Raw genomic sequence first — 23935 nt, 5'->3', positions numbered from 1 at the left:
GTCTTATCACAGAACCACCTCCTGAATTCCTTCGGCCACGCGCGATGGGCTGTTTCCGTGTCGACCGTTGTCACCACCTGTTTCCTCTCTCCGTCCATCCTCCCTGTCCACTCTGATGCTGCCCCCCCCCCTCACCACCACCACAAACAGCCCACTCCTACGCTCCAACACCCAGGAATTACGCTAATAGCTCAGTTTGAATGGAGGGGTGGAGGCAGGGGAGGGAGAGACACGGTGAAAGGAAATCTGTCTTTGTTCGACCTCCCGCTGACGCCTGTTTCTGCTGCTCGCCGACACACGAGGCTGCATTCAGAAAGCCACGCTACAGGCAAACGTGTGGACTTTGACACAAAACTAAATCTTGACAAATATGTGGAAGTGGATTTGAAATGTTTTCACATGTGTAGTTTTTGGTATTGAGTTCAAAACTGAATTCCACTCCATTCATAACGGGAGACTTTACTCCTGCTACCACTAATGCTAAATGATATAGTTATATAGTATAGTGAACTTTCATAGACAGAGAGCTACTGCTGTCCACCAGCAGCTATGGATTCCAGTTATCCCTGGTCTGAACCTAAGCCACGAGACAATCCTTTGGAGGTGTGTGAGAAAATGAGCACTGGCCAAATCGTCCTAACTCCTAAGGTACAAGGCTTAAACTGGTCCCTCACGATGTATGTCCATGCATTCTGTGTACACAGGCGCAGATTAAGCCCGTAATCCCTGAAGCGTATGTTCACGAACTACAGATTGCTATAGAAAGTGTAATCCACAGGCTGACGACAGTGATTGTTTATGTGTGCGTGGCTATGAAACTATTTAAATAAAGCTGCATTTTTGACTGTCCGCTAAAGTGTGTGCACGTAGTTACAACACAGACGGAAGCTTATCGCTCCACCAGCCTCTCTGCATTGGTCTTATGTGCAGTGTGGTCAGAAATAGAGAGGGTCTGGTCCGGATGGAGATGAGATCTGCTCGGCGTTTGTAGGAAATGAATGAAAATGCACAGTGAGAGAGAAGGAGGGCTTGGGGTCAGTGAAGGGAGAGAGGATGAAAGGGGAGCGGATGGGAGGGTATAATGCAAATCTGAGGGTGCAGCAGAAGAGTGTGTGCACATGCATGTGTTTGTCCACGCTCATCTCCTCCATCTCCAGCTGCCCGCTAGTGCTGTTGAAAGGTTCTCGTTGCCATCTTGTGGTGAGACGTGGCGACTGTCACATCCGACCCTCTGTTTTCCCCACAGATTCTGTTTGACCAGGCCCAGCGATCCATCAAGCAGCAGCTTCACACCTTCATCAAGGAGTGAGTACATGATTGTGGTCCAGGAGTCAGTTGAGTTCATTAGTGGGATCTGTGGCGCGATAACCACCCGTGTCCTCGTCCTCGTCAGAGATGTGCGTAAATTCAAGGACACGAAGAAGCAGTTTGATCGGGTGCGTGAGGACATGGAGCTGGCTCAGGTGAAAAACGCCCAAGCCCCCAGGAATAAAGTCCACGAGGCGGAGGAGGCGACACAGGCTCTGATCCTCAGCCGCAAGGCCTTCAGACACCTGGCGCTGGACTACGTGCTACAGGTGAAAGGCGAAAATCTAGTGCACTACCGGTGTCGTCCAGCAGGTGGTGCTGACGCCCAACACCTGGTCCACGTGGCTTCATCGTCCTTAAGAGACTGGATACTCAATAATTTACTAAAACCTGCTTTTCCTCGTTGTTTTGGTTAGATTAACGTCCTCCAGGCCAAGAAGAAGTTTGAAATCCTGGATGCGGTGAGTTGCCCAGATTCGTATTTAACTTCACATTGTGCATGAATATGCATATTGCATATATGTGCTTAACCCTGCTGTGTCCTCTGCTCCAGATGCTGTCCTTCATGCGAGCCCAGTACACCCTGTTCCAGCAAGGCTTCCACATCCTGGACGAGATCGACCCCTACATGAAAAAACTTGCTGCACAGGTACCATCAAACGCACAGAGACTGGTGTGAAGCGAGCAGCGCGTGCCGTATTGACCCCTCTGTCCTCTGCTCTGTGCAGCTGGATCAGCTGGTCATTGACTCAGCCGTGGAGAAGAGGGAGATGGAGCACAAACATGCCCTCATCCAACAGAGAGTAAGTCTTAGGCTTAACGGGATTTTCATAGAAGCTTGTAACTATTTTTACATCATCCTTTTTGTGAGTCACCCTGTTTATTGTTGCTTTTTTAATACAGGTGAGCATGCATTAGTTTGCCAATGCTCGAATTAGAAAACCAAAGTAGAAAGGAGAGAGGTTGGGTGAAAAACGGTTATTTTTGAACATTCAACGCTGCCTAATTGTCCTGCATTAATGCACAAAACCCATCCGTCTGTTGCCTGAAGCGAGGCCAAAAATACGTCTGAATGGACGGTTCCCTCTGATCGATGCCGCTGCCGAGTGCAGGCGTCGTGCCAGACACGGCCTTGTGTCCGGCCCGACGCCCTCTGAGCAACCTTTCCTCCTCAAACAAAACTGAACGGTGCTTCTTGTCATTATTGTGGACCTCCAACAACATGACTTGTGTGAGGCTCTACCTGAGCAAACAATGTCACACATTTAGTTTAATAACTGCCTTCTCTCTCTCTCTCTCTCTCTCTCTCTCTCTCTCTCTCTCTCTCTCTCTCTCTCTCTCTCTCTCTCTCTCTCTCTCTCTCTGTGACCTTGGCTGACCACGCTCTCCATCCATTCTTCAGACTTTAATGCAGGTGAGTTTTTTTTGTCAATGGTTAAATTGTGGTATTTGGCAACATGGCTATGGCGACATCCAGCCTTTGTTTCTTCCTGCACAGATAGTTTTACACAAATATGGTCACAGCTCTCATATTCAGCCTACAATCTTATGTGATTTATTTCACTACATCTCTCTTTCACACCTCTCTTACGTCAAGCACCAGCTTCAACTTAGGATGTGGACCAGCAGATACTCTGGCACCAGTGTGTGTGTGTGCGTGTGTGTGTGTGTGTGTGTGTGTGTGTGTGTGTGTGTGTGTGTGTGTGTGTGTGTGTGTGTGTGTGTGTGCGTGTGTGTGTGTGTGTGTGTGCGTGTGCGTGTGCGTGTGCGTGTGCGTGTGTGTGTGCGTGTGGGTGTGTGTGTGTGTGTGTGTGTGTTACCCTCAGCCAGCTACATCCTATTGTGTGTGTGTACCGGGTGTCAGTCGCTCATCGGACGCTGATTAGAGGTTGACTTAATCTCCACTCCTTTGTCTCGTTGGCGCGTGCGTGCGTCGCGACTTGCTCTGAACGTGTCTCCTCACAGAGGGTTTGATGCTATCTTTGAGTGTCACACACAAGAATGCTGCCCTTCCAAACACCCTCCTGCTACTTCATGCTGTTGCAATTTGTTTGACAAATTAAGTACAATTGTTCAACGTGTCAGCAAGTTATTTAGCTATGACGTCTATGTTTGTGTTCCTGCTAATAATTACACAATTATTACAACGTACAACTGATTTCCTCTAATACAGAGGCAGTAGTGGGCCCATTTGCTCAGTTGGTGCAGATCTGCATGGATGCATGTGATGACAGCCTCGGTGCTCCTCCTCTGCCGTCCGATGCCAGCTCCAACCGGTGTCAACAGATGGCATCACGGCGCAGACGGAGAAAGAACAGAGAGAGAGGCCCGAGAGGAACTAAAGATCCCCACGCAGACAATAGAAGAAGAGAGGGTGTCGCTGCAGTGGCTTCTGAGTTACACCCATGTCCCTGATTTAAAGGAGTAAATCTGCTCATCGTTGTTCACTTCACAGCATGAGCAGCGCCGAGCCGCTGAATGGAGAGTCTTACGTTTCTCTCATCCAGCTTATGTGTCAGTGTTTATTTGTTCGGACGAATTAAGTCAGTCCCGCAACGAAAGCAGATGGTTGTGGCTGGTGTGAAACCATGTGATTAGCAGAATATTAAGGACAAATGGTGATGATGCGTCAAGCTGTGTAATATTTCAGTCTACTGTCGCGTTGCTTTGTGAGACAGTCCCAGGGGAGACAAAGGCAGACGGGATCAAGAGACTCAAGAGGAAACGTTGCCATGAGACTCCAGATGTATTATGCTAATTTAGTGGAAAGTGAGACGGGAGAATCAGTGAATTATAGATGGGAAACATCATATTATTAGTCAGTTCAGCATCTGTTGATAGTCAGAGTCATGAGAGAATAATACTGCAGGTCTTAGCTACTAAAAGGAGACGGAGACAAAGCATGTGTCTCATATTCCTTTAAATTCATTACATAACATATAAACATCGTCTTTGCCACTACATTGTGATGGCTGCACTGAAAGTCTTTCGCTTTCATCCATCGCACATGTATTTTCTTTTGATATGTGGTTCTGGTTCTGGCCAGTGTTCTCTGACAGCTGTCTTTTATGTGTGCGGGACTTCACTGTGGCTCCCTGAGAGATGGGCACGCGAAAACTATCCATGAAGCTAGAAAGTGAATATTTAGATTCACAATATATAATCATATCCTCTCTCACCACATTTATCTTTAACTACTAAGTAAAAAAGGTCTAAAATAAAATACCGAAGCTCTTCATCCCAGACCTCATTCAGCACAAATGAGCAGCACCCTAATGAATTCACTTTTAATGAATTTCATTCCTTGAAGATGATTGATTGAAGGTGACTGGACACTAATTAGGGCATTATGCAGGGTAACGTGATCTGATGCAGTGAGGACTTTGCTGTTGTTTCATCTTGGAACTTGATTCAGTGTAACTCAGGCGTTATTATGAGGCTAATTGGCTAATTTAGTGTGAGCAGGTTTAAACAGGCGTTGATTTAACCTCGTTACTGTAATCCAGTTACACACGCAACCAAACATACTAATATATTAAACAACAGTCCGATCTTTATTCTGTGGATCTTTTGCGTGCGGTTGATGTGTCTTTGGACACTTGTGCGCCGCATTCTTCCACTGTCCCCGCTGATTTAAGGTGGGAAGAGGGGGCGCCGGCCGGTGTTTGGGGAGCCATAATATCAGCTCCATTAAACACTAATAGCGCTGATGGTCGCGGGACAGATGGAAAGAGGACTCGCCCCGCGCGCGTGGATGGAAGCCCGGCTTTCATGGCGGCGTCAGGGGTTAGAGTGGAGCCCTAAATCGCGGCGTGGGGGCGGGGCCGGCGGCGCGCGGGCGTGAGCGCAGCGTTTGATCTTTGGGCCGCCGGGGCGCGAGGACTCCTGACAGCTGTATGCTAATGAGCGCTCGCGCTCATCAAGTCCACGCGCCTCCTGGCCGTCCGCAGGTGGAGTGGCGCGAGCGTGCGGCCGCTGTCTCTCATCCGGACCGACACTGCACGAGTCGACAACTTTCTTCTTCTTCTTGGTGTTGACTGTAATTACTCAACGCGAAATGCTTCTAGAAGATAGCGCGGGAAAGAGGAGGAGAATTTACAGGCTGCACTGCGCTTTGGTGAGGAAGTTATTACTTACTTCAATTTTAGTCTGGAGCCGGTTTTCTTGAACGCTTTTGTAATGACACTGTGCTGAGAGTGGTTCCATTCGGCCATAACATGACAGGCAGTAATCAGTGCTCCTTGATATTGCACTGTTTAATCAGCCTGTAAAGATAAAACAAGGATAAGGAGACAACATCTGGGTTGATGAAAATGATTTTATCAGTCTCACACTGTCAGCAGCAGGAGATGGGGACATATCCCATCATGTCTTTTGCGTCACATGGGCGGAATGATTGCACACAGGATGTTGCTACTGTCCTTAAACCACGTGTTGCTACACATTGAAACCATTGGGACGCGTTGAACCGTACGGCCGGTACTTCCTCTGAACAATAGTGAAACTTTACCCAGATTCAGAAGAATCAGCCTTCAGAATCAGTGCTGACAATGCGGACAGGGAAAGAAGAGGAGGTTTTAGCCGCCAGGGAGACAGAGCTGTGGTCTGTGGAGGTAAACTGGTGAACAGACGGCTGATGTGGGGAGAATCGAGTTCCACGGAGGAGCTTACAAATATACATAACACAGGAATGGATGAGTGCAAGCCTGTTATTGTCTGAGCCATGAAGAAGCTGGAGAAGTCATTGGAACTCGCCTAAAAATGGGAAGCGATGTGGAATAAAGCTGACCCAAGCAGTGGTGAAGGTTGCGTTTGTGTTGTTTGTACAGGACTTTTCCTACGATGACCCCAAGCTAGAGTTCAACGTCGATGCCCCCAATGGTGTGGTCATGGAGGGCTACCTCTTCAAGAGGGCCAGCAACGCCTTTAAGACCTGGAACAGGTAGGAGCTCCAACGCTGACTTGAGTCACAGATGAGTTTTGTGTCGAATATTCATTTTCTCATAACTCATTTCATACTCTCCCCTCTTCTAGACGGTGGTTTTCTATACAGAACAGCCAGCTGGTCTACCAAAAGAAATTCAAGGTACAGTTGGACTTTTTAAAACTGCTGATCGAAGCACCAGTAGAATTGATCAGATTGATTTGCTGATCTAATCATTCAGGCAGTGGTTGAGATAGCAGAAGTGAACAGAGCCTTGGACTGAGCTGTTTCCCCTGTAACGATCAGATCAGTGGGCGTGTTCTGAAACCTTCTCTGCCTGTGACAGGACTCATTGACGGTGGTGGTGGAGGACCTGAGGCTGTGCTCAGTCAAACCCTGTGAAGACAATGAGAGGAGGTTCTGCTTTGAAGTGGTGTCTCCCACTAAGTAAGATCAAACGTGACGAATGAAATCCACCAAAATGACAAAATATTTTTTTTTAGGATTTCACCTTGACTCATGCTAATAGGCCTCGACATTGAACAGACTGGACACTTGATGCGTAGGTTAATGGCTCTGTATTTGTGTAGGAGCTGTATGATGCAGGCAGAGTCTGAGAAGCTGCGCCAGGCTTGGATCCAGGCGGTCCAGGCCAGCATCGCCTCCGCTTACAAAGACATCACCGACAATTATTACATCGAGGTATGTCCAGCCACACCTGTGCGGTAGATGTAACCTAATTTGGCCTGTGTCGGCCGCTGAGCTCTGACCTCGCTTCCTTTTATGCTTTCTTTTTTGTGCAGCGCTTGGACCGGACGGCCTCCCCCTCGACGAGCAGCATCGACTCCGCCAGCGAGCCCAGGGAGAGGGGGGTGGACCGGGGGGCTCGGGTCGGGGGCGAAAGCCTTCTTCAGAGAGTGCAGAGCCTGCCGGGCAACGAGCTGTGCTGCGACTGCGGACAGTCGGCTCCCTGCTGGGCGTCCATCAACCTGGGGGTGCTGCTCTGCATCGAGTGCTCGGGCATCCACAGGTAAGTGCATGTACAGGTGCTGAAACCCAGGAGCCAGCTGTGTTATAGACTGAGGGAGGGTGAATCTTACATACAGGCAGTTGGCAAACCTGTTTTGTCAGTGTTGAATAACAACCTGTTAAAATGTGTTCAGGGGAATTCAAAGCATTTTTATTGCATAAGACTATTAGCATCAACTTCTAGAAGCTTTCCCACATCTGTTGAAGTGAAACCTATAATACGTGACCTAATTTGATTCAGGTCAAACTCATTAAAGTATTTTTTTTAGTTTTTTTTTTTATTTAAAGTAATGTGGGTGCTTAAGTTTTATAACTCCGCTTTTTGCTTAACTTCCAAAGTCTCCGGAGTCTGAAGATGGCAGCTTAATAATGTTGTGTAGTTACATTTAAAGTCTTCTCACACTTTATATAATCTCATTTTCTTCGTGTTGTTTTTTTTTCAGGAGTTTAGGCGTCCACTGCTCTAAAGTGCGCTCGCTGACGTTAGACTCATGGGAGCCAGAGCTACTCAAGGTGCTTCTCTTCAACACGCTCGCCCGCAGCTTTTCCTCTCTGCGCTTCTCTGTTTTCCTCAGACTTGCATTTGTAATTCTTTTTGTGAATTGCTAATAGACATTGGACCACTCTTTTTTTAAATATTCCCTTTCTGCCCCTGTTTTACGTCTAAATGTGTTTCATTTTTTAACATTTAGTTGATGTGCGAACTGGGAAACACTGTGATCAACCAGATTTATGAAGGAGGCTGTGAGGAAATGGGGGTGAAAAAGCCTGGACCCACCAGTTCAAGGTCAGTTTTAACTCCTAGTGATAATAAAAATAATAATTTGTCTTCTTTTACAGGCCTTTGTAATTAGTTTAACAGAATAACAGAGGAAAGAGCTGTCTCCACTGACTTCACGCCTCTTTGCACTCATCTCCTTCCAGGCAGGAGAAAGAAGCCTGGATTAAGTCCAAATACGTAGAGAAACGATTCCTGAAAAAGATGAGTGGAAGCGATGCGTTGGTGGAGGGTGAGAGGAAGTCCCGGCCGTGGACCGTGAAGAAGTGCCAGCGACACAACAGCTCCGCCCTGGCTCCCAACAGAGCCCGCAGGAAGTACCACCGTTACGAGCCCGGCAGCGCTTCACCCGCAAACCTTTCAGCTGGTTAGTACTGGGAACCAACATCTGTTTTAAGTGTGTTTGCTGTTTGCTGCTCCTTATCGATGACTCTTTCCTCCCTCGTCAGCAGCAGCGGCAGCAAAGTTTCGCCGGGACTCGCTGTTCTGTCCAGATGAGTTGGACTCCTTGTTCTCATACTTTGACACTGGCTCCGGTCCTCGCAGTAAGTCCAGTCAACATGTCAGTCAACTGTGTGTAGTTTGTCCGTCTGCGCTGTGTAACGATTAACGTGTCCGCGGCTTGGCGATGCTTGGCCCCGCAGGTCTGAGCAGCGACAGCGGCTTGGGAGGAAGCACCGACGGCAGCACCGACATCCTGGTGTTTGGCTCAGTCGTGGACAGTGTCACAGAAGAAGGTGAGTCTAGGATGAGGATGACGGGAGAAGCTCAATTCTGTAGCAGTGATGTGATCTTTCTTATATTGAATCTTGATGGTTTGGCGCCAAACGGAATCAGATACGCCCTCGGTGAGAAAGACATGGCTAAAATCTCATTTCCTTTTCCACGCTCAGAGGAAGAATCGGAGGAGTCGTCCAGCGGTGAGGTGGAGATCGAACAGGAAGTACCGTCGGATCCCGAGGACCCGAGGGAGCTGCACCCCGGGGCGCTTCTCCACCGATCTTCCCGTCTGCACAACCTGCCGCTCATGGCGGAGGCTTTGGCACACGGGGCTGACGTCCATGCTGCAAGTGAGGAGGAGGAGGGGAGGACGCCACTCATACAGGCTGTGACTGGGGTAAGACACCGACCCAGAGCTGATGAAGCTTGTTCAGATAACAAAGGGGGCTTTACCAATGGGCCTCACGGGTCTGTGTGTCTGTCTGTCAACCAGGGCTCTCTGATAGCTTGTGAGTTCCTGCTACAGAATGGAGCAGATGTGAACCAGAGGGACATGAGAGGCAGAGGTCCACTGCATCACGCAACCTATCTGGGCCACACTGGGTAGGAAATACACAGAGATAAAAACCGGTTGTGAGGGTTAGTTCTGATTACAGCTAATGCTGCATCCTGAAGTGAAAAGCGTGACCTTTGGATAAACAAAATGTCAACTAACTATTGACATTGTGATAGTATGAGGCAATGTTTTGCCTCAGATGTCAATCTGATGTTTTTATCTGATAATGAGTTTACATGGAAATTCTAGCTGTGTCTGTGAAACACGCCACAACCATTTCTGTTTCGTACAGACAGGTGTGTCTGTTCCTGAAGAGAGGAGCCTCACAGACGGAGGTGGACGAGCAGGGCCACGACCCCCTCAGCATCGCCGTCCAGGCGGCCAACGCCGACATCGTCACCCTGTAAATCACCCGCATTCTTTTCAGTCCTGAGATGCTGCTTTAACACGTGTTGCCCAGTTCCCACTAAACAGCCATTCATTTGCATCGACAAACATATTTATTTGAGAGCGAGTAATTTCGCTTCCTGACAATTCTTGTCAGAAAAGCAGAAAAGCATCTTCACCGAGTGAGAGATAAGCTGCTGCAAACAGCGCTGAAGCAGCTGCATTGTCTGATTTAGAAAGTAGGTCAGCGGCAGATAGACGTGGCTGAGTGTCGTTTGTAAGAAGGATATTTTAAAATTAGAAATACGTACAAATACATTGCATGAAGCGTCACTGCACCAGATGATACAAAGGATTTGGACAAAATACACCTGCAACTTTAGCTAGTTTAGTTTTCTGCTTAGTTTAATTTTCTACCAATGTCGTCATGTGTCTATTGACTTAGCAAACAATATCATCTAATGAGGATGAAGTGATTCACTGCAGTCATTTTGTGTTGCTATTATTAAAGCTGGTGTTTGTCTTTACCTTCTCCCTTTCTCTCATCCCTTCTCCATCGTCACATCTTCTTCCCCGTTGTGCGTTACCTCATCACCTATTGTCTCATTCCAACTGTAACATCTCAATCCTTCCACTCCATTTTTATTTTTATCCCTTTGATTTGCCGACCCATTTATCACTTCCTCTACTGCGCCCACGTTTCCTTTATTTCTAACCTGTCTCGTCTGCTGTTCTCGCCGCTTCTCTGCAGGCTGCGTCTGGCACGGATGAACGAGGAGATGCGAGAGGCCGAGGCTCCGCTGGGTCAACCAGGTCAATATCCCAGCAGCAGCCCCACAGAGCAGCAGTATAGGAAGTGCATCCAGGAATTCATCTGCCTCACCATAGAGGAATGCTAGTGGTCACCTTTGTACCCAGGAGCTTGTACTGAAAAAAAGGAGGAGATATAAACACTGAGGACCTAGAATAACGCGTAGATGAAGTTGCCCCTAGACGCTGATCTTAAAGTGTGTTTCTTCTATAGATCTAGGCTTACAGGCAACTTCCTGGGGACGTGTGGGTTACAACTTGCTCACAGCTGGGGGCGCTGTGTTGTAGGGAGACCCCTGATGGACGATTTTAACTCTACTAATGATGCCGTCAACGCCACCATCTCTCTGCACCACCACTGTGTTTCTGCTTGTTCTTACTCTGCACCACTGACGATACGCTGGCTGCAACACACGCTCACAGTAAATTGACATCTGCTTTTTGGTGCTTTGCTAACAGGGTAATCCTCTAACTTGTAATGTAGTATAATGGTTTACTGTCACAGCTCATACCTCTGAGCGGTCCTACTGCATTAACCCCGCTACACTTCTTATCATACACCAGCTGTGTGACATCAAACATACCCATCTCTTATTAATTGGAGATGTAAATATAAGTATTTAGAAGTTATGTGGATACTCTTTGAAATATGTCCTGTGGCATGAGGTGAAAAAGGTATTTGTCCAGCCATCCATTATTTGTACTGCTTTTTATTAGAGCCTGCAGGATACACGGTGGACAGACACGGCAGCCCTTATGCTCACATTCACAGCTACAGGCCATTTCCAGTCAGCAGTTGTGTGTTTTGGGAGATAACCGGAGTACGTGCAAGGACCTGATGTGATCGTGCAGACGCCACACAGACGACACAGCTGACCAGCAGGTTCAGATCAAGAACCTTCATGCTGTGAAGTTCGAACCACTGCTCCACAGTTCTCCATTATAAAAACATTTAAGGCTAAGTCACAAGCAACAGTAGAAGTGGGGAGGGGAGTTTACTGTGTACAAAGGGGCAGGACGGGAAAACAAATGCAAAACTGTGACTAAAATACTGAAGGGCTTGTGGGGAAGAGACCCTCGCCTGCTTTGTATGATACTTTTTGACGTGAGTGAATGAATGAGTGCATGTGTCGAGAAATACTGAGAGACAGAGTTGAATAATATGATATTATCATTCATTATGTAAAGGAAAAAAAAGAAACTGCACTTTTCCCAAACAGTATTAGTAACAGTAATTTTATTTTCGTTTAGGACGTTTGCCTTTTTTTTCTAGTCGTCTGTCTGTTGTCTGTTTTATTTCTGCCTTTTTATTTATGACTTTCTCTCTAGAGGACCAGTGCAATGCAGTCTTGGATGCAGATGCTTGTCTGCATCGCTACAAATGATTGTGATTTTAATCTGAAAACATTACGTGGAAAAAGGAAGTCTTTAGATTACATCATGTAGTGTGACAAAAAAAGAGAGCTTTTATTCACCCTTTGGAATGGCCTTACATTGCTATGAGAATAATTATTGGCATTCAGATACACAGCTGAAAGAGATTTGCTGGTTGCTAATGAGGATGAAAGCTTAAGCAGATGACTGATGGGGATGTATCACAGCTATGTTTTGTTGGTTTTTGTCACCCACATTGTAGTCTGGTGAGATTATGGACCACTTTTATTATTTATGCACCTGTGGGTCACAAGACAAAGTCGTGACAGTAGTTACTGGTACAAACACACCCTGTCCTCGGCTTCTATGCTACAATGCATTCCTTTGGAATAAAACCGCACACCCAGCTCATTCTGTATTGCTGTAACCCTTACTGAATTTAAAGCCCAAACTCTGGTTTGGCACTTTGATGCAGTATTTCTTTCTTCTTTTTTTTAAATTCATTGAATGTGCTGAAGCACAGTTTAAACCCCAAGGAAGCTGTCTGAACCCCTGCAGTCTGGGGCGCATGTGTCTGGCTTCCCTCACTGGTGGGCGCTGACGGTGCTGCATGCCTTGAGTTATTTTTGGGCTGTTGTAAGCATGATAAAATATTTTTCTATGTTTTGATCATGTTGTGCAGTGCAGTGCTGTGGAATAAGCATGCACCCCCATGACCCCTCTGGTGTCTGAAGCTTCTTCCTTTTTGGCCCTCTATGACATTCTTCCATCCACGGACCAAATCCGTGGTAACTTCCTCGTTGTTTCCTACGTTTGTTTCCACACACACTCTCAAACTGTAATTTAATTTGTTTTTTTGTGTGTGTTGTCATTTTATTTTCCTCTGCCAAAGACTTTTTAAAGGGAAAGTGTCTGCCGTTGTATGATATCACCTTTTTTTTAAACTTTGGAGTAGATGAAGCCTAGTCTTACCATGCTTTGTAAAGTGACCGAGTGGTAGAAACACTGTTCGTGTGCTCACATGTTCAAAACAGGTCACAGGAATGTGACCGACCTGAAAGGTTTTTATATGGCAGGTTATAATCTGCAATAGCTCAATGTAGTAGAACCAGTCTTGGGGGTTATGTGAAGCTACTGTGACCAAACTATGGAGGGTGCACGGCCCCGGAGGAACCATTAAATGTTGTGTCCTTTGTGCATATAGACAGGTTGTGTGTGGTTAAAGATGCTGTTCGAAGCAAACGTGCTGTAAATAGAACACGTGTTTATTTTGACTAAATGCCAACTTCCTGCCTGTCAGCATTCAATCACAGATCCTAATTGTCTGGTCTGTTTCATGTCTGTCTTTTTATTCTCCTACAAAACACACGCTGTCAGGCAGAGCCACAACAAGGATCTGCTCTACTTGGAAGCATTTGTCTGTTCGGTGACATTTGGATATCTTTGGAATACTTTCTTCCTTGTCTTTACAGCACTGAGGGGAAAAAAATCAAAAAGTGTACAATAAAAGCCAGAAACTCTTGATGATGAACTAACCTGCTTCCTGCTTTTTGCTTTCATTTCTGGTTCCCATCTTACGTTTTATCTGTGAAATTCTCTCAACATTCAACAGAACATTTGAAACTTTTGTTTTTTGAAACATTGTCAGATGTTGAGAGAATGCGACCTTGTACAATCGGGTCTGGTGTGTGCATTTCATCTGTAACACTTTGCTCATTCAAAGCAATAAGGCCAGTTCAACGTCGACGCCTCTTGACTATCGACACATTACTCCTCGGTTTGCTTTGGTGCTATGTGGTGCTTCTCCTTCTAGCCTGTATTAGCAATCCAGTGCATTGAGTAATTCACTATCTCCAGTATGTGAGAACATAATCTAGCATGTTGCCACTTAGCCTCAATTCAAACCAATCAACCCACTTGATGAAATGACTGACATATCATTGCTTCTGTTGCCACAGGGGTTGACACAGGCAGCAGGAGAGGTAAATCCAAGGATGCTCGGGATAGAGTGAGTCAAGCATCCTGTGCATTTCTGCTCGGAGACTAGTTCCGTACCTTGCCTCTTTCTGTTCTGGTGCTTTTGGGTGATCTTTAAAGTGTGGAGGTCTGCTGCCTTTTCTTTGCTACTTTAGACACAACCCATGGTGAAAATATTTTGGTGAATTACATGGTGCATTTACATATTATGAGTCTTCAGTGTCCTAAACTCATATATGAAACCTCAATTACATGAATTCAGAATTGTGTGTACATTTAGTACCTTAGTACCTAGTTGCATCTTCAGAACAAAATGAGTCACTTATACAGTATATAGTAAGGGGAAACGTGTACAAGGATGAGGGCAATCCCAAAAGTAAGGTCTTGTATTTTAGAAATACAAACAATTGTTTATTTTCAATATTATTTAGATCATTTTAAAGGTTGAATTATTATTATTATTTTTTCTACGTAATCATCATTTCGGTTAATGCATGTTTGTAGACGCTGTGTCTGTTTTAGAATGCCCATCTTATACCACCTTAGCCCCAAAATGCAGAGAGCATCCAGAGTGATCCACTGAGCTTTGCACACGTTTTCCTCAACTTTCGCAACTCTCTGGTCAGAAATTGACGGTCTCCTGCTCCTTTGTTCGTTGTGAATTTCAGTACGACCCGCTGTAAACTCCCCACAGCGCTTAGGAAGTTTTTTCACATTCATGCACGACTGTTAGTTGATGGCGATGAATTTCAACTGGTGGCGGAGAGCTGGTATGACATGGGTTTTCTAAAACTGCCACAGCGTCTCCAAAAATGCATCGACTGAAAAGGCGTTTATGTATAAAGATTATTAATAATTCCACCTTTAAAATTATGTAATTTATTTAGGAAATGAAGGGTTGTTTGTATTTCTAACACAGAGACCCTACTTTTGGGATTGCCCTCATATCACAACGAAAGAACCTAAACTGGCTGTATTTAGGGAGTTTGGCTTCATAAAGCAGGGATTTGTCTTTCTTTCTGGCTAATGAATAATGTTGGTGAATGGTGTAAGGTGTGTTATTGGCTGATGTTTAATTTAAGAAACTGTGGAGTGCTCGCCACAGTGTTGATGATGACCCACAGTGGAGCAAACCCCTCCTTTAACCTCAGTGTTCCCTATTGCAGGTGATATCTCCGGTGTTGATGTCTTTCGCGAGTTTTCTGTCCTCGCATCTCTCCAGCCCGAGAAGCTGAGGAGAAGGAGCCTACAGTTCAGTCACTGCAAGAAGCCACTGGTCACTGCTCATCACCATGACATCTAAACTCTTCACTTTTGGAAGCAAAAGTTGTTTACACACCTAAAAAGTAAATCATGCAGTCACTCAACAATATAATAACAGGCTTCCTGATGTTTTCATTTTCTCTTTTTGTGCTGAAGGACTGAACACACACTCACGTTTAAACCAGAGCATTGCTTATTGGTCTTTATGGGAAAATATTTTGTGACTTAGCTCAAACTCACTAAAATGCACTTTTTTATGTAATGCTTAACTTTGTTTCGCCAGGGTTTCTTATCCTTTTGTGGCAAAAATAAAAATAAAATGTTCATGTTTTTCTTGTGTGTTAAACTTCAAGAACTATAGCAACATGGTTTTTAATGCAGCAACAAAAGTCATCATCACTAAGGATCTCTTAAGCTGGTTCAAAATTAGTTGCAGACTAAATAAACAAAATGTTAATGTCAGGTAGATAAATTACATTTATCTATTTATCTTTATATAAGTATAATTATATTATATTCAAATGTTTTTCTGAAGATAATATTTATTGGACGTTATCTAAGGAAATAATAAGATACTAAATTTTCTCAGCTAGGGGCATTAATGCACTTTTCAACTTCCTTAGCACCTGCTTTACCACCAAAGAAGAAGAAACCCGGAAATGAAATTTTGACTTCTGTTGGCGATAGCTAAAGCTACGTCGGCGTCATCGTCTTCTCGGGTTGGGGTTTGACAACAAAGACAACAGCCTTATTTCGTGTCTAGCCACGAATACCTATTTTCACCGGGGTCTCTGGAGAGGTATGTCCCTCCTGTACGTCCTATAGGTTCTAAATACCGCAGACGTCTGGTCCTGTTCTCGGCAGGAGATTGTGCTAGCACTTGCTAGCGCTGGCTAGCTAAACATAGCTGTGGCCTGTCTTAGCGTTAGCTAAAGTTAGCGATCCAGCAGCTGGACTACTGTGACTCCACCAACTGAAGCTACCTACTGGCTTAATGTAGGTTTGTCGAAATAGCCTATCACAAAGTATAATATTTATAGCCCGTGATTCATAAAAATGTTCAGATACATATGGTGTCTTTTTGCAGTCGCTCTGTACATGTTGTTTATAGCCTACAGTTGAGCAACTGTGTGATACCTTTCTAACTTATCGATTTGTTTAGTGTAACATTAGCCAGTGTAGCTTGTCAATTCGGGGATTAGCGCTAGCTAACAAAGGTTAGGTGAAATACGCTGTTACTTAACAAGGAAGTGACACAAACAACACAAACGTTGTAGTTCACTCTCGATCCATTAGCATTTAATGTCAACTGTTAGCCACATGATAGTGGGTCAGTGGACAGCGGTTCAGTCAGAGATCAAATTTTAAATCAAAATTCGTGTTACCTATAATGTGATTGGTAGCAGAGACAAGTACTAAAATATTCGTGATGTTAACTTACTGGTGTATATTGAAGACCTCGAATTATGTCACTTAATCAGGCAAGAGATGTTCTCATAAAACTATTTGAAACGTAAAATAAGCATGGAGCGTGTTGAATGCTAAATCATTAAATAGTCTGCCGATATGCCAATGACTGTACTTTAAACTGCATATGACAGTACATTCGTTGTTCCCGTGTTACTTATACAAACAATCTAAGGATTACACTTTTTAACTGACTAATTGTGAGTAACCAGTTTAGATTGAGTTTTACATTGACTAAATTTTGACAGTTAAAAGCAACAATTTGAGATTTATTTATGACCACAGACACCTTCAGTGTGTTATTTGGCTGTGTATCTATGTTGTAATGTAATTTTAGTGCTTTTTGTGGACTCTGCCTATAACTAAAGTCATTGGTCAAAAACTAATCAATAAGTGCAAACAGTAGTCGCAGCTTCAGAGACTGGTGCTAGTGTGTGTTGCGTACGTACTGTAGAGTGTGTGTATTTCATTACTTATTACTTACTTATTATATGGCTGCCAAACCGCCATTAGTATACTCACCTTAAAGCATTTCAAAACAAATAATGTCGCTTTTAATGTCTCCCTATTCTATGTGCTCTAAATCTGCAGATGAACAACAACGGGAATAAGAGAGCTCCAACCACAGCCACTCAGCGACTTAAGCAGGATTACCTCAGGATAAAGAAAGACCCCGTGCCTTACATCTGCGCAGAACCTCTCCCCTCCAACATCCTAGAATGGTAAGCTGTTCATAATGGCCTACAGCCAAAAACAATCATTAAGATGCTGCTATTCCACGGTCAAAATATTACTCTTTATGCCAGTAGTAGTTTGTCACTTTGTCCTCTTTTCTATAACAAATGTGTGGATTTATGTCACTGTATTGTAAATGTAAAAACACATTTACATTTCAGTTGTCGGAGCAGTTTAAGTCTCCAATAGTCTTGTAAATTAATTTTATCATACTACTTTAATTTGACATGTTAAGGTTATAGATCGCGGCTCTGGATATTCGACTTATTGAAAACACATTCATTTTCAACTGGTGGCATTAGTCACATCCAAAACAGCCATAAAAGGACATTACACTAATAATTAGGAATGAATGGAATTTCCAAAAAAACAAGTATATGCTCAGACGTCACACTGAAAAAATAACATTCTAGGCCTAAATGTTCCTGTTACCTAAATGGTAACTATTCAAACTTGGTCAAAAGTAGAGAGTCTGTCTCCAGACATGGTAGCATGTTAAAATGTATTCTTGTGGGCATTTTTTCTGACTTACAGAACTAATTTCTTGTCTCCTAGGCACTATGTTGTTAGAGGTCCTGAAAAGACTCCATATGAAGGTAAGACCCACAGATGTCAGCCTCACCTTGGTGTAGTTAATTGGTGCACTTGACAAGCTGTCTGCTGCCCGCTGCAGGACATATCTCTGCTTCAGTTGGTTTTCTCATGTCTTTCTCTTTTCCTTAGGAGGATATTATCACGGAAAGCTTATATTTCCTCGTGAATTTCCTTTTAAACCACCAAGTATCTACATGATTACGCCAAATGGGAGATTTAAGTGCAATACAAGGTAAAGGTGTAGAAGCTTTTGTTGAACTCTTCTTAACCATTTATGTTCAATCACCTCTGTCATTGTTTGATGACTTACTTTTGGAAATTGGCCTGTTTCCTCCACAGGTTATGTTTGTCCATCACAGACTTCCATCCAGACACGTGGAACCCTGCGTGGTCCGTTTCCACAATCCTTACAGGGCTCCTCAGCTTTATGGTAGAAAAAGGACCCACTCTCGGCAGCATCGAGACCTCAGACTACACGGTCATTATGATAATCATTAATAAAATAAATCCTACTGAACAAGCTCTTATTGAAATATTTCATGTGCATTTTATGATGGTTTGTTCTTTTTTTCCAGAAAAGACAGCTGTCGGCCCAAAGCCTGGCCTTCAACCTCAAGGATAAAGTGTTCTGTGAATTGTTCCCAGATGTAGTGGAAGTATGAAGTCATCTGTAATTAACAAGATTGTGTTCTGTCTTTTTATTTTTGTTGATCTAATAGTTTTTTGTCTCTTTTCGTCCTGCGATAGGAGATAAAACAGAAACAACAAGCCCAAGAAGAGTTGAGTGCCCGCTCTCAGCCTCTCCCCTTACCTGACGTGGTGCCCGATGGGGACCCCCAACAGGCACACTATGGCCACCCTGCCCTCAACGGCGGTCCCATCCCACTTGGGGATGCCAATCCTGCCCCTGGCCTGCAACAGGCCAATCGTAACCATGGACTTCTAGGTGGGGCTCTGGCCAACCTGTTTGTGATTGTAGGCTTTGCAGCGTTTGCCTACACAGTCAAGTATGTGCTGAGGAGCATAGCCCAGGAGTGAGCGAAGCTGATGTTGTAGGGCGATGCTCCCTCATGCAGGTGAGCCAAGTAGTGGACTCCACATTCTACAAACACACTACGTGGGGGAGGGATGTTCAGTCCAAGGTTAAACTCCTCCACGACCACCACCACCACCATGGACTTTGAAAGATGAAAACTCAAAGCCGACCCACCCAGGAAACATTGAGAGGAGGAGGTGGGGGAGTGGGCAGGAGTGGCTGGGGGATTGGAGGGGCTTATTAAAATGGTTGCGATCCACTCTGTGCTTCAGTGGTTTATGTTGGTTGTAGGAGCAAACTTGTCACATGGGTTGTCTACAACATGATGTGTGTGAACACATCACATCTACAGAAATTTGATTATAGGTTAAATATAATTTAACATTGTTTTCCGACACACTGTAATAGACACTATCACAGTTTAATAGGTAGTCATAAAAGTAGCTCAGCAGCCTTTGGCATTTGCGTCATCGCGAGCTTGATGACATAATCTGCTGCCACGTTTAAACAACCAATTTCCTACATTAGTCATTCAATTATGTTTTTTTTTTGCTCATTTGATCTTAGTGAGGACAAAAAATGCCCACATTACATAACCTTCTGGAAGTAATTGGGGGTGGCTCTGATAAAGTATTGAAGGAATTAGTCTCTTTACATTGAACTTACTTTCTTTTGGTATGTATATTACAACTTAAGTCGAGCTGTTCTCGCCAGCCAACCCATGAGCCAAGCAATAAACCCAGTGTCTGCACCGGAGTAAACAAAGACCAGTACATTTTTAAATTGGCTCAGCTGACCAGTACAGCAACGCTTTATATAGGTCCAAATGAAGAGAACCAACATTTTGCATCTGTATATTATTTTGTTTGATTTTATTCTCTTTATTTATAGAGGCAGTTTTGGCTTGTCTGTCATACCTGTTGTGTTTGAGCAGTGCAGTGTGGGCGGGCACAGGCTGGTCGATGCTAAGACTTCTATTTGCTGTTAATTGCTGTTGTGCATTTCTATTACTCAAGATGGTTCTACTGTGTATCTAATGTTTCAGCAGAGAAATGGTCAGAAAGCAGAAAACTCACCCTTTCATTGATCTTCTCTTCTTCGCACCATCTCTAAAAAGACAAACAAAAAAGACCAACTGATGGTGATAGGAGTGCGTTTGTGTGGTTATACAGCAAATGCCCAAATTTCTATGCTTCAGTTAATCTTGTGTGACAATGTATGTTTTTCAGTTAATGCAAATAAATTACCCTGCTTGGCGGGGCATTTTAGAAAACTTGAATCTGTGGCAAATCAGAGTCATTTAAATGTGTCCACGATTTTTAGAAACAGTGACTCAAATCCAGTGTCTGTCAAACAAGCCGCCTCACGGGTATAACAGCCTGGGAAGTTCCACAGAACCTTGTTAGGTTGGAAATGTTTGCTCACACAGGGACTCCTTTAAGGCACCTCAGCAGAGTCAGGCAGGTCCTCTGACGGTCCTTGTGTGTCAGTGTCATAGCAGGTCCAGTCATGCAGGAATAGCGCGCTTTTTTGTGTTGTTTTATTTCCCTCCTTTTGAATTATTGTGCGCCGCAGATTTTGAGGAATACAATTCTCTTCCTCTTCATCTAAAGGCAACAGTCCAAGTTTTAAATGAGTTCAATCTCAGTAAACAGGACCCAAAGAAATTCTGCTACAGGCGCATCTGCAGAGTTTGCAGGTATAATTGGACCATGTGTGATGAGACAGGCCTCTCTGGATGTTGTGGGGCTGTCTTGGGTGACACACCTCTGCAACATCGCATGGACGCTGGGGTCTGGTCTGGACAACTGAGGCGGCCCCTCTTTATATAATGGGGGACAGGAGAGTGTGTAGGAGCGAGGGATTGACAGTCGTGGTGAAGAGGGAGCTGAGCTGAAAGGCGAATTTACCAGTCAAACTACACTCTGCCATCACCTATGGCCACAACCTTTAGGTCAAGACCAAAAGAGCACGTCTGCCGGGTGGCTGGGAGCATCCTTGATGGGGTGAGGAGCTGGGGAGGTGTTCTGGGCATGTCCCACCATTTGAGGCCCTGGGGAAGAGCCAGTACACGCTGGAGGGACTATGGAGAGGAAGTCTGGAGCTCTCTGCTCAGACTGCTGCACCCGAGACCGGCCCCAGATAAGAGGGGGAACATGGATGTATGGATGGACAATTTGCTAAATCATCCTCTATTAGAAAAAATTGCAAAGCGATGGTGATTTCAGTGACACATTCAACAGCTTGATGTCTGTAATGCACTCGAAGTTGGGACAGAGGGTTAGCCAAACCAATCACTGCAGCTCGTTACTGCATCAATTCATTAGAATAAACCAAATGAGAGTGGATTTATTGTAAAGAGGGATGAATGCCAGGTTCCCTTCATTACAAAGGTTGTTTATAGTCATATAAGGAAAAAAAGGATCATACAGGTTAAGGTACATGTGACTCGTGTGAGATGTGAGATTAGCTGCACGTGTACACAGTAAATTGACTGCTTGTTGGAAATTGACTTTGAGTCATGCTTTTTTTGAAGGTTTACACATAAAACAATTCATTTTTCAATTAAAATGTAACTTATCAATAGTCAACATGATACTCACTTTGCAAGTCAGTATCATGTTGACTATTGCTGAATAGAAATATAATTTTGTATGCAACGTGAACTGCCCTCTCACTCAGATAAGTGCTGTTTAGATCAATGGTTCAGGTTGTGGTGAAAGCTGGTAAATGTCAGCTTCCGCAACACGTAATAATGATAAGAGAAGTTAAATATTAACCCATGTAACCAGCAGCTACTTTACATGATTATTGGTCCTTTCACATGTAGTCGTCAAACATCGGTGGGTCTTACATTCCTGTGGAGCTTTATAATTCATAGCACTGTCGAGAAACTAGTCATGACTTGCGTGAGTCAGCGCGACTGCAGCACTGGATCCTAACATGACAATAAAGAAACAGCCGAGTCCTGTAAAGTGAGTCATTGTTTCTTCCTCACAATAAGGTTGCTTATTTTTCAGGTGTCATATACTGTAACAGGAGTGCTACAAGATTTTAAAGCACGAATACAGAATCTTTCTACATAAATGCATTTTAGTCATTATTTATTTCCTCATTTGGTTAATGTAATTATTTATTTCCTGTTGTGCATGTGTGTGAGCTGATGTTGATTTGGATGCAATTTTTATTTGTATCATAAAAAATATTTTTCAAAATGTGTTAATTTCAAGCTTAATTCAATTTTTTATTTAAATAAAAAATGACTGTTCAATATAAACACCATGTATTCTCTTGACTTTGCCTGGATGTGTCTCTGAAAATGTCAAAAATAATAAAATTACTTTAATCACTGCATGCAAGGTGTCAAACACAAAAAAGAAAATTACTCTTTAACTGTAATTGAAATGTTCACTAATATTCGATTGAAACCTTGATCATTTTAAGGTGAATGAACACCTAAATCTTAAATGCATCATTATAAACACTACAAACAGACATGAAAGACATGCATTTAAAATGGTGCACACGTCACTGCTAAAGTGTGAAACCAGACAGACAGACTGGCTGGAAGTGGTGCTGGTTCTAAAGGGTTAATGGTTTCGACTGCTGATTCCTGCTCATACGTGACGTAGCGCGGCGGCGATGCAGTGTCTCATTACAGGAAGAGGTTGAAAAATCCTATAAGTATCTTCTGACTCACATTCTCTGTTTTAGGACTGTTTATTTTAATCCACCGAGTGTCTACACGACTGCGCTGCATACATTGACTCACCTCTGTCATTGTTTCATGACTTTCTTTTATCCACTGTAAACAGGTCACAACAAAAGAAATGCACCACAAATATTTGATTTTCTCCAACACTCTCATTAACTCTCCCAGAAGCTGACAGGGAATAAAAAGCTTCCACTGCCCCCACTTCCACAGAACTGTCTCCTGCAAACTGAGCTTGAGCTGTTATGATTTTAATAACCGGTTTCTTGACACCAGTTCTCTACATTGCGGCCGTTTAGAAATTCTACAAAAGCATTCTTGAATGAGTCATTTGACAGAATGACAGAACATGAACACTTTTTATAGGTAAATGCAAAGACACCCAGCATCAGGGGTCACGTCTCCAGGGTCCAACGTGCCCTTTTCTCCTGTTTCCTGCCTGTTGTCAACCTGCTCACCTCTGAACCTGAGTGTCTGGCCTCTATTTTTAGTGAGTGACACAGCTCACCTCTTCCAGGCAGATAGAGGTGATGGGTGAATTAATAGGTATTTCCTGTTGTGCGTGTGTGTGAGCTGATGTCGAGTGCCGAACCATCACACTTTCCCATGCTTGAAACTATCTTACTGCTAATCAATTACTCCAGTACTTCACACTTGAGCTGCCTTCGTGATGAATTCAACGTGAAAGCGTGTGTGCCCTTCAGCGTGTTCTTCTACAGAGCAGGTGTCACTCAGACTGTAATCATGTGGTCAGAACAGGTTGGGGAGGCTACCTGCTGACACTCACCGCATATTTCCACGGAAGCTTGCCTGAAGACGTTTTTCCCTGGAAATGCTTGCGTACACAGAGCGGCTTCTTAAAGAGGCGGCTCAGCGGAACACCTTCAGTTCAGAACAAACTTCAGCCTAAGCAGACAAGTAAGTACGGCAGCATTTCATTCGTTTTACCTATTAGTTATTTCACTAAACACGTGTTAATCTTATTTATTTATACCGTGTCTGCTTTTAGGCAATACTGTCTACTTAACCGAGGCCATGTTGGATGAAGACCTGCAGTGCCCCATCTGCTGCTATGAGTTCTCCCGCAGCGACCACGTCCCGCGGATGCTCCACTGCGATCACACCTTCTGCGCCCCGTGTCTGGAGGCGATGTCCGAGGAAAGCGGCTTCCTCCGCATCGTGAAGTGCCCGCTGTGCCGCTGGATCACCTGCACCAGGGCCAACCTGGGCCTGCTCTGCTCGCTGTGGGTCAACACGAAGGTCTG

The 23935-nt window shown here is 44.3% G+C and overlaps 2 protein-coding genes across 11 annotated transcripts in view; both read left to right on the top strand.

Moving 5' to 3' along the window:
* Positions 1-15450, top strand: part of LOC114855059 (arf-GAP with coiled-coil, ANK repeat and PH domain-containing protein 3-like) — a 34145-nt gene extending 18695 nt beyond the window's left edge. Inside the window, exons 5-26 of one of the 8 annotated variants that reach the window (XM_055509321.1) lie at positions 1247-1305; positions 1394-1577; positions 1725-1769; positions 1862-1957; positions 2037-2111; positions 2711-2722; positions 6138-6250; positions 6343-6394; positions 6579-6679; positions 6823-6934; positions 7036-7262; positions 7705-7774; positions 7954-8048; positions 8186-8406; positions 8489-8585; positions 8676-8776; positions 8933-9156; positions 9253-9362; positions 9608-9718; positions 10454-10515; positions 13845-13894; positions 15030-15450. In XM_055509321.1, coding sequence (XP_055365296.1) covers positions 1247-1305; positions 1394-1577; positions 1725-1769; positions 1862-1957; positions 2037-2111; positions 2711-2722; positions 6138-6250; positions 6343-6394; positions 6579-6679; positions 6823-6934; positions 7036-7262; positions 7705-7774; positions 7954-8048; positions 8186-8406; positions 8489-8585; positions 8676-8776; positions 8933-9156; positions 9253-9362; positions 9608-9718; positions 10454-10515; positions 13845-13894; positions 15030-15098 — 2286 coding nt within the window. In that variant the 3' untranslated portion in view covers positions 15099-15450. Of the gene's footprint in view, positions 1-1246; positions 1306-1393; positions 1578-1724; positions 1770-1861; positions 1958-2036; positions 2112-2710; positions 2723-6137; positions 6251-6342; positions 6395-6578; positions 6680-6822; positions 6935-7035; positions 7263-7704; positions 7775-7953; positions 8049-8185; positions 8407-8488; positions 8586-8675; positions 8777-8932; positions 9157-9252; positions 9363-9607; positions 9719-10453; positions 13422-13844; positions 13895-15029 lie in introns of those variants that run through there. The other 7 variants (XM_055509323.1, XM_029149792.3, XM_055509318.1 and 4 more) reach the window with 7 other exon arrangements.
* Positions 15451-15765: 315 nt separating this feature from the next.
* ube2j2 (ubiquitin-conjugating enzyme E2, J2 (UBC6 homolog, yeast)) lies at positions 15766-20237 on the top strand. Of its 3 annotated transcripts, none has more exons than XM_029150743.3 (7): positions 15766-15925; positions 17185-17315; positions 17884-17924; positions 18052-18154; positions 18262-18400; positions 18498-18578; positions 18670-20237. In XM_029150743.3, exons 2-7 carry the CDS (start codon positions 17185-17187, stop codon positions 18958-18960), a joined length of 786 nt encoding a protein of 261 aa, XP_029006576.1. In that variant the 5' UTR covers positions 15766-15925; the 3' UTR covers positions 18961-20237. The 3 variants fall into 3 exon arrangements, with proteins under 3 accessions (XP_029006576.1, XP_029006578.1, XP_029006577.1); XM_029150745.3 differs by having other exon boundaries at positions 15766-15938; XM_029150744.3 differs by lacking the exon at positions 15766-15925 and adding an exon at positions 15956-16122.
* The last annotated feature ends 3698 nt before the right edge of the window (positions 20238-23935 follow it).

The sequence above is a fragment of the Betta splendens genome, chromosome 5, assembly GCF_900634795.4.
Source record: "Betta splendens chromosome 5, fBetSpl5.4, whole genome shotgun sequence".
Classification (NCBI taxonomy): Eukaryota; Metazoa; Chordata; class Actinopteri; order Anabantiformes; family Osphronemidae; genus Betta; species Betta splendens.
Note: the sequence above shows the minus strand (reverse complement) of the source record. Positions and strands in the feature narration are given on the sequence as shown.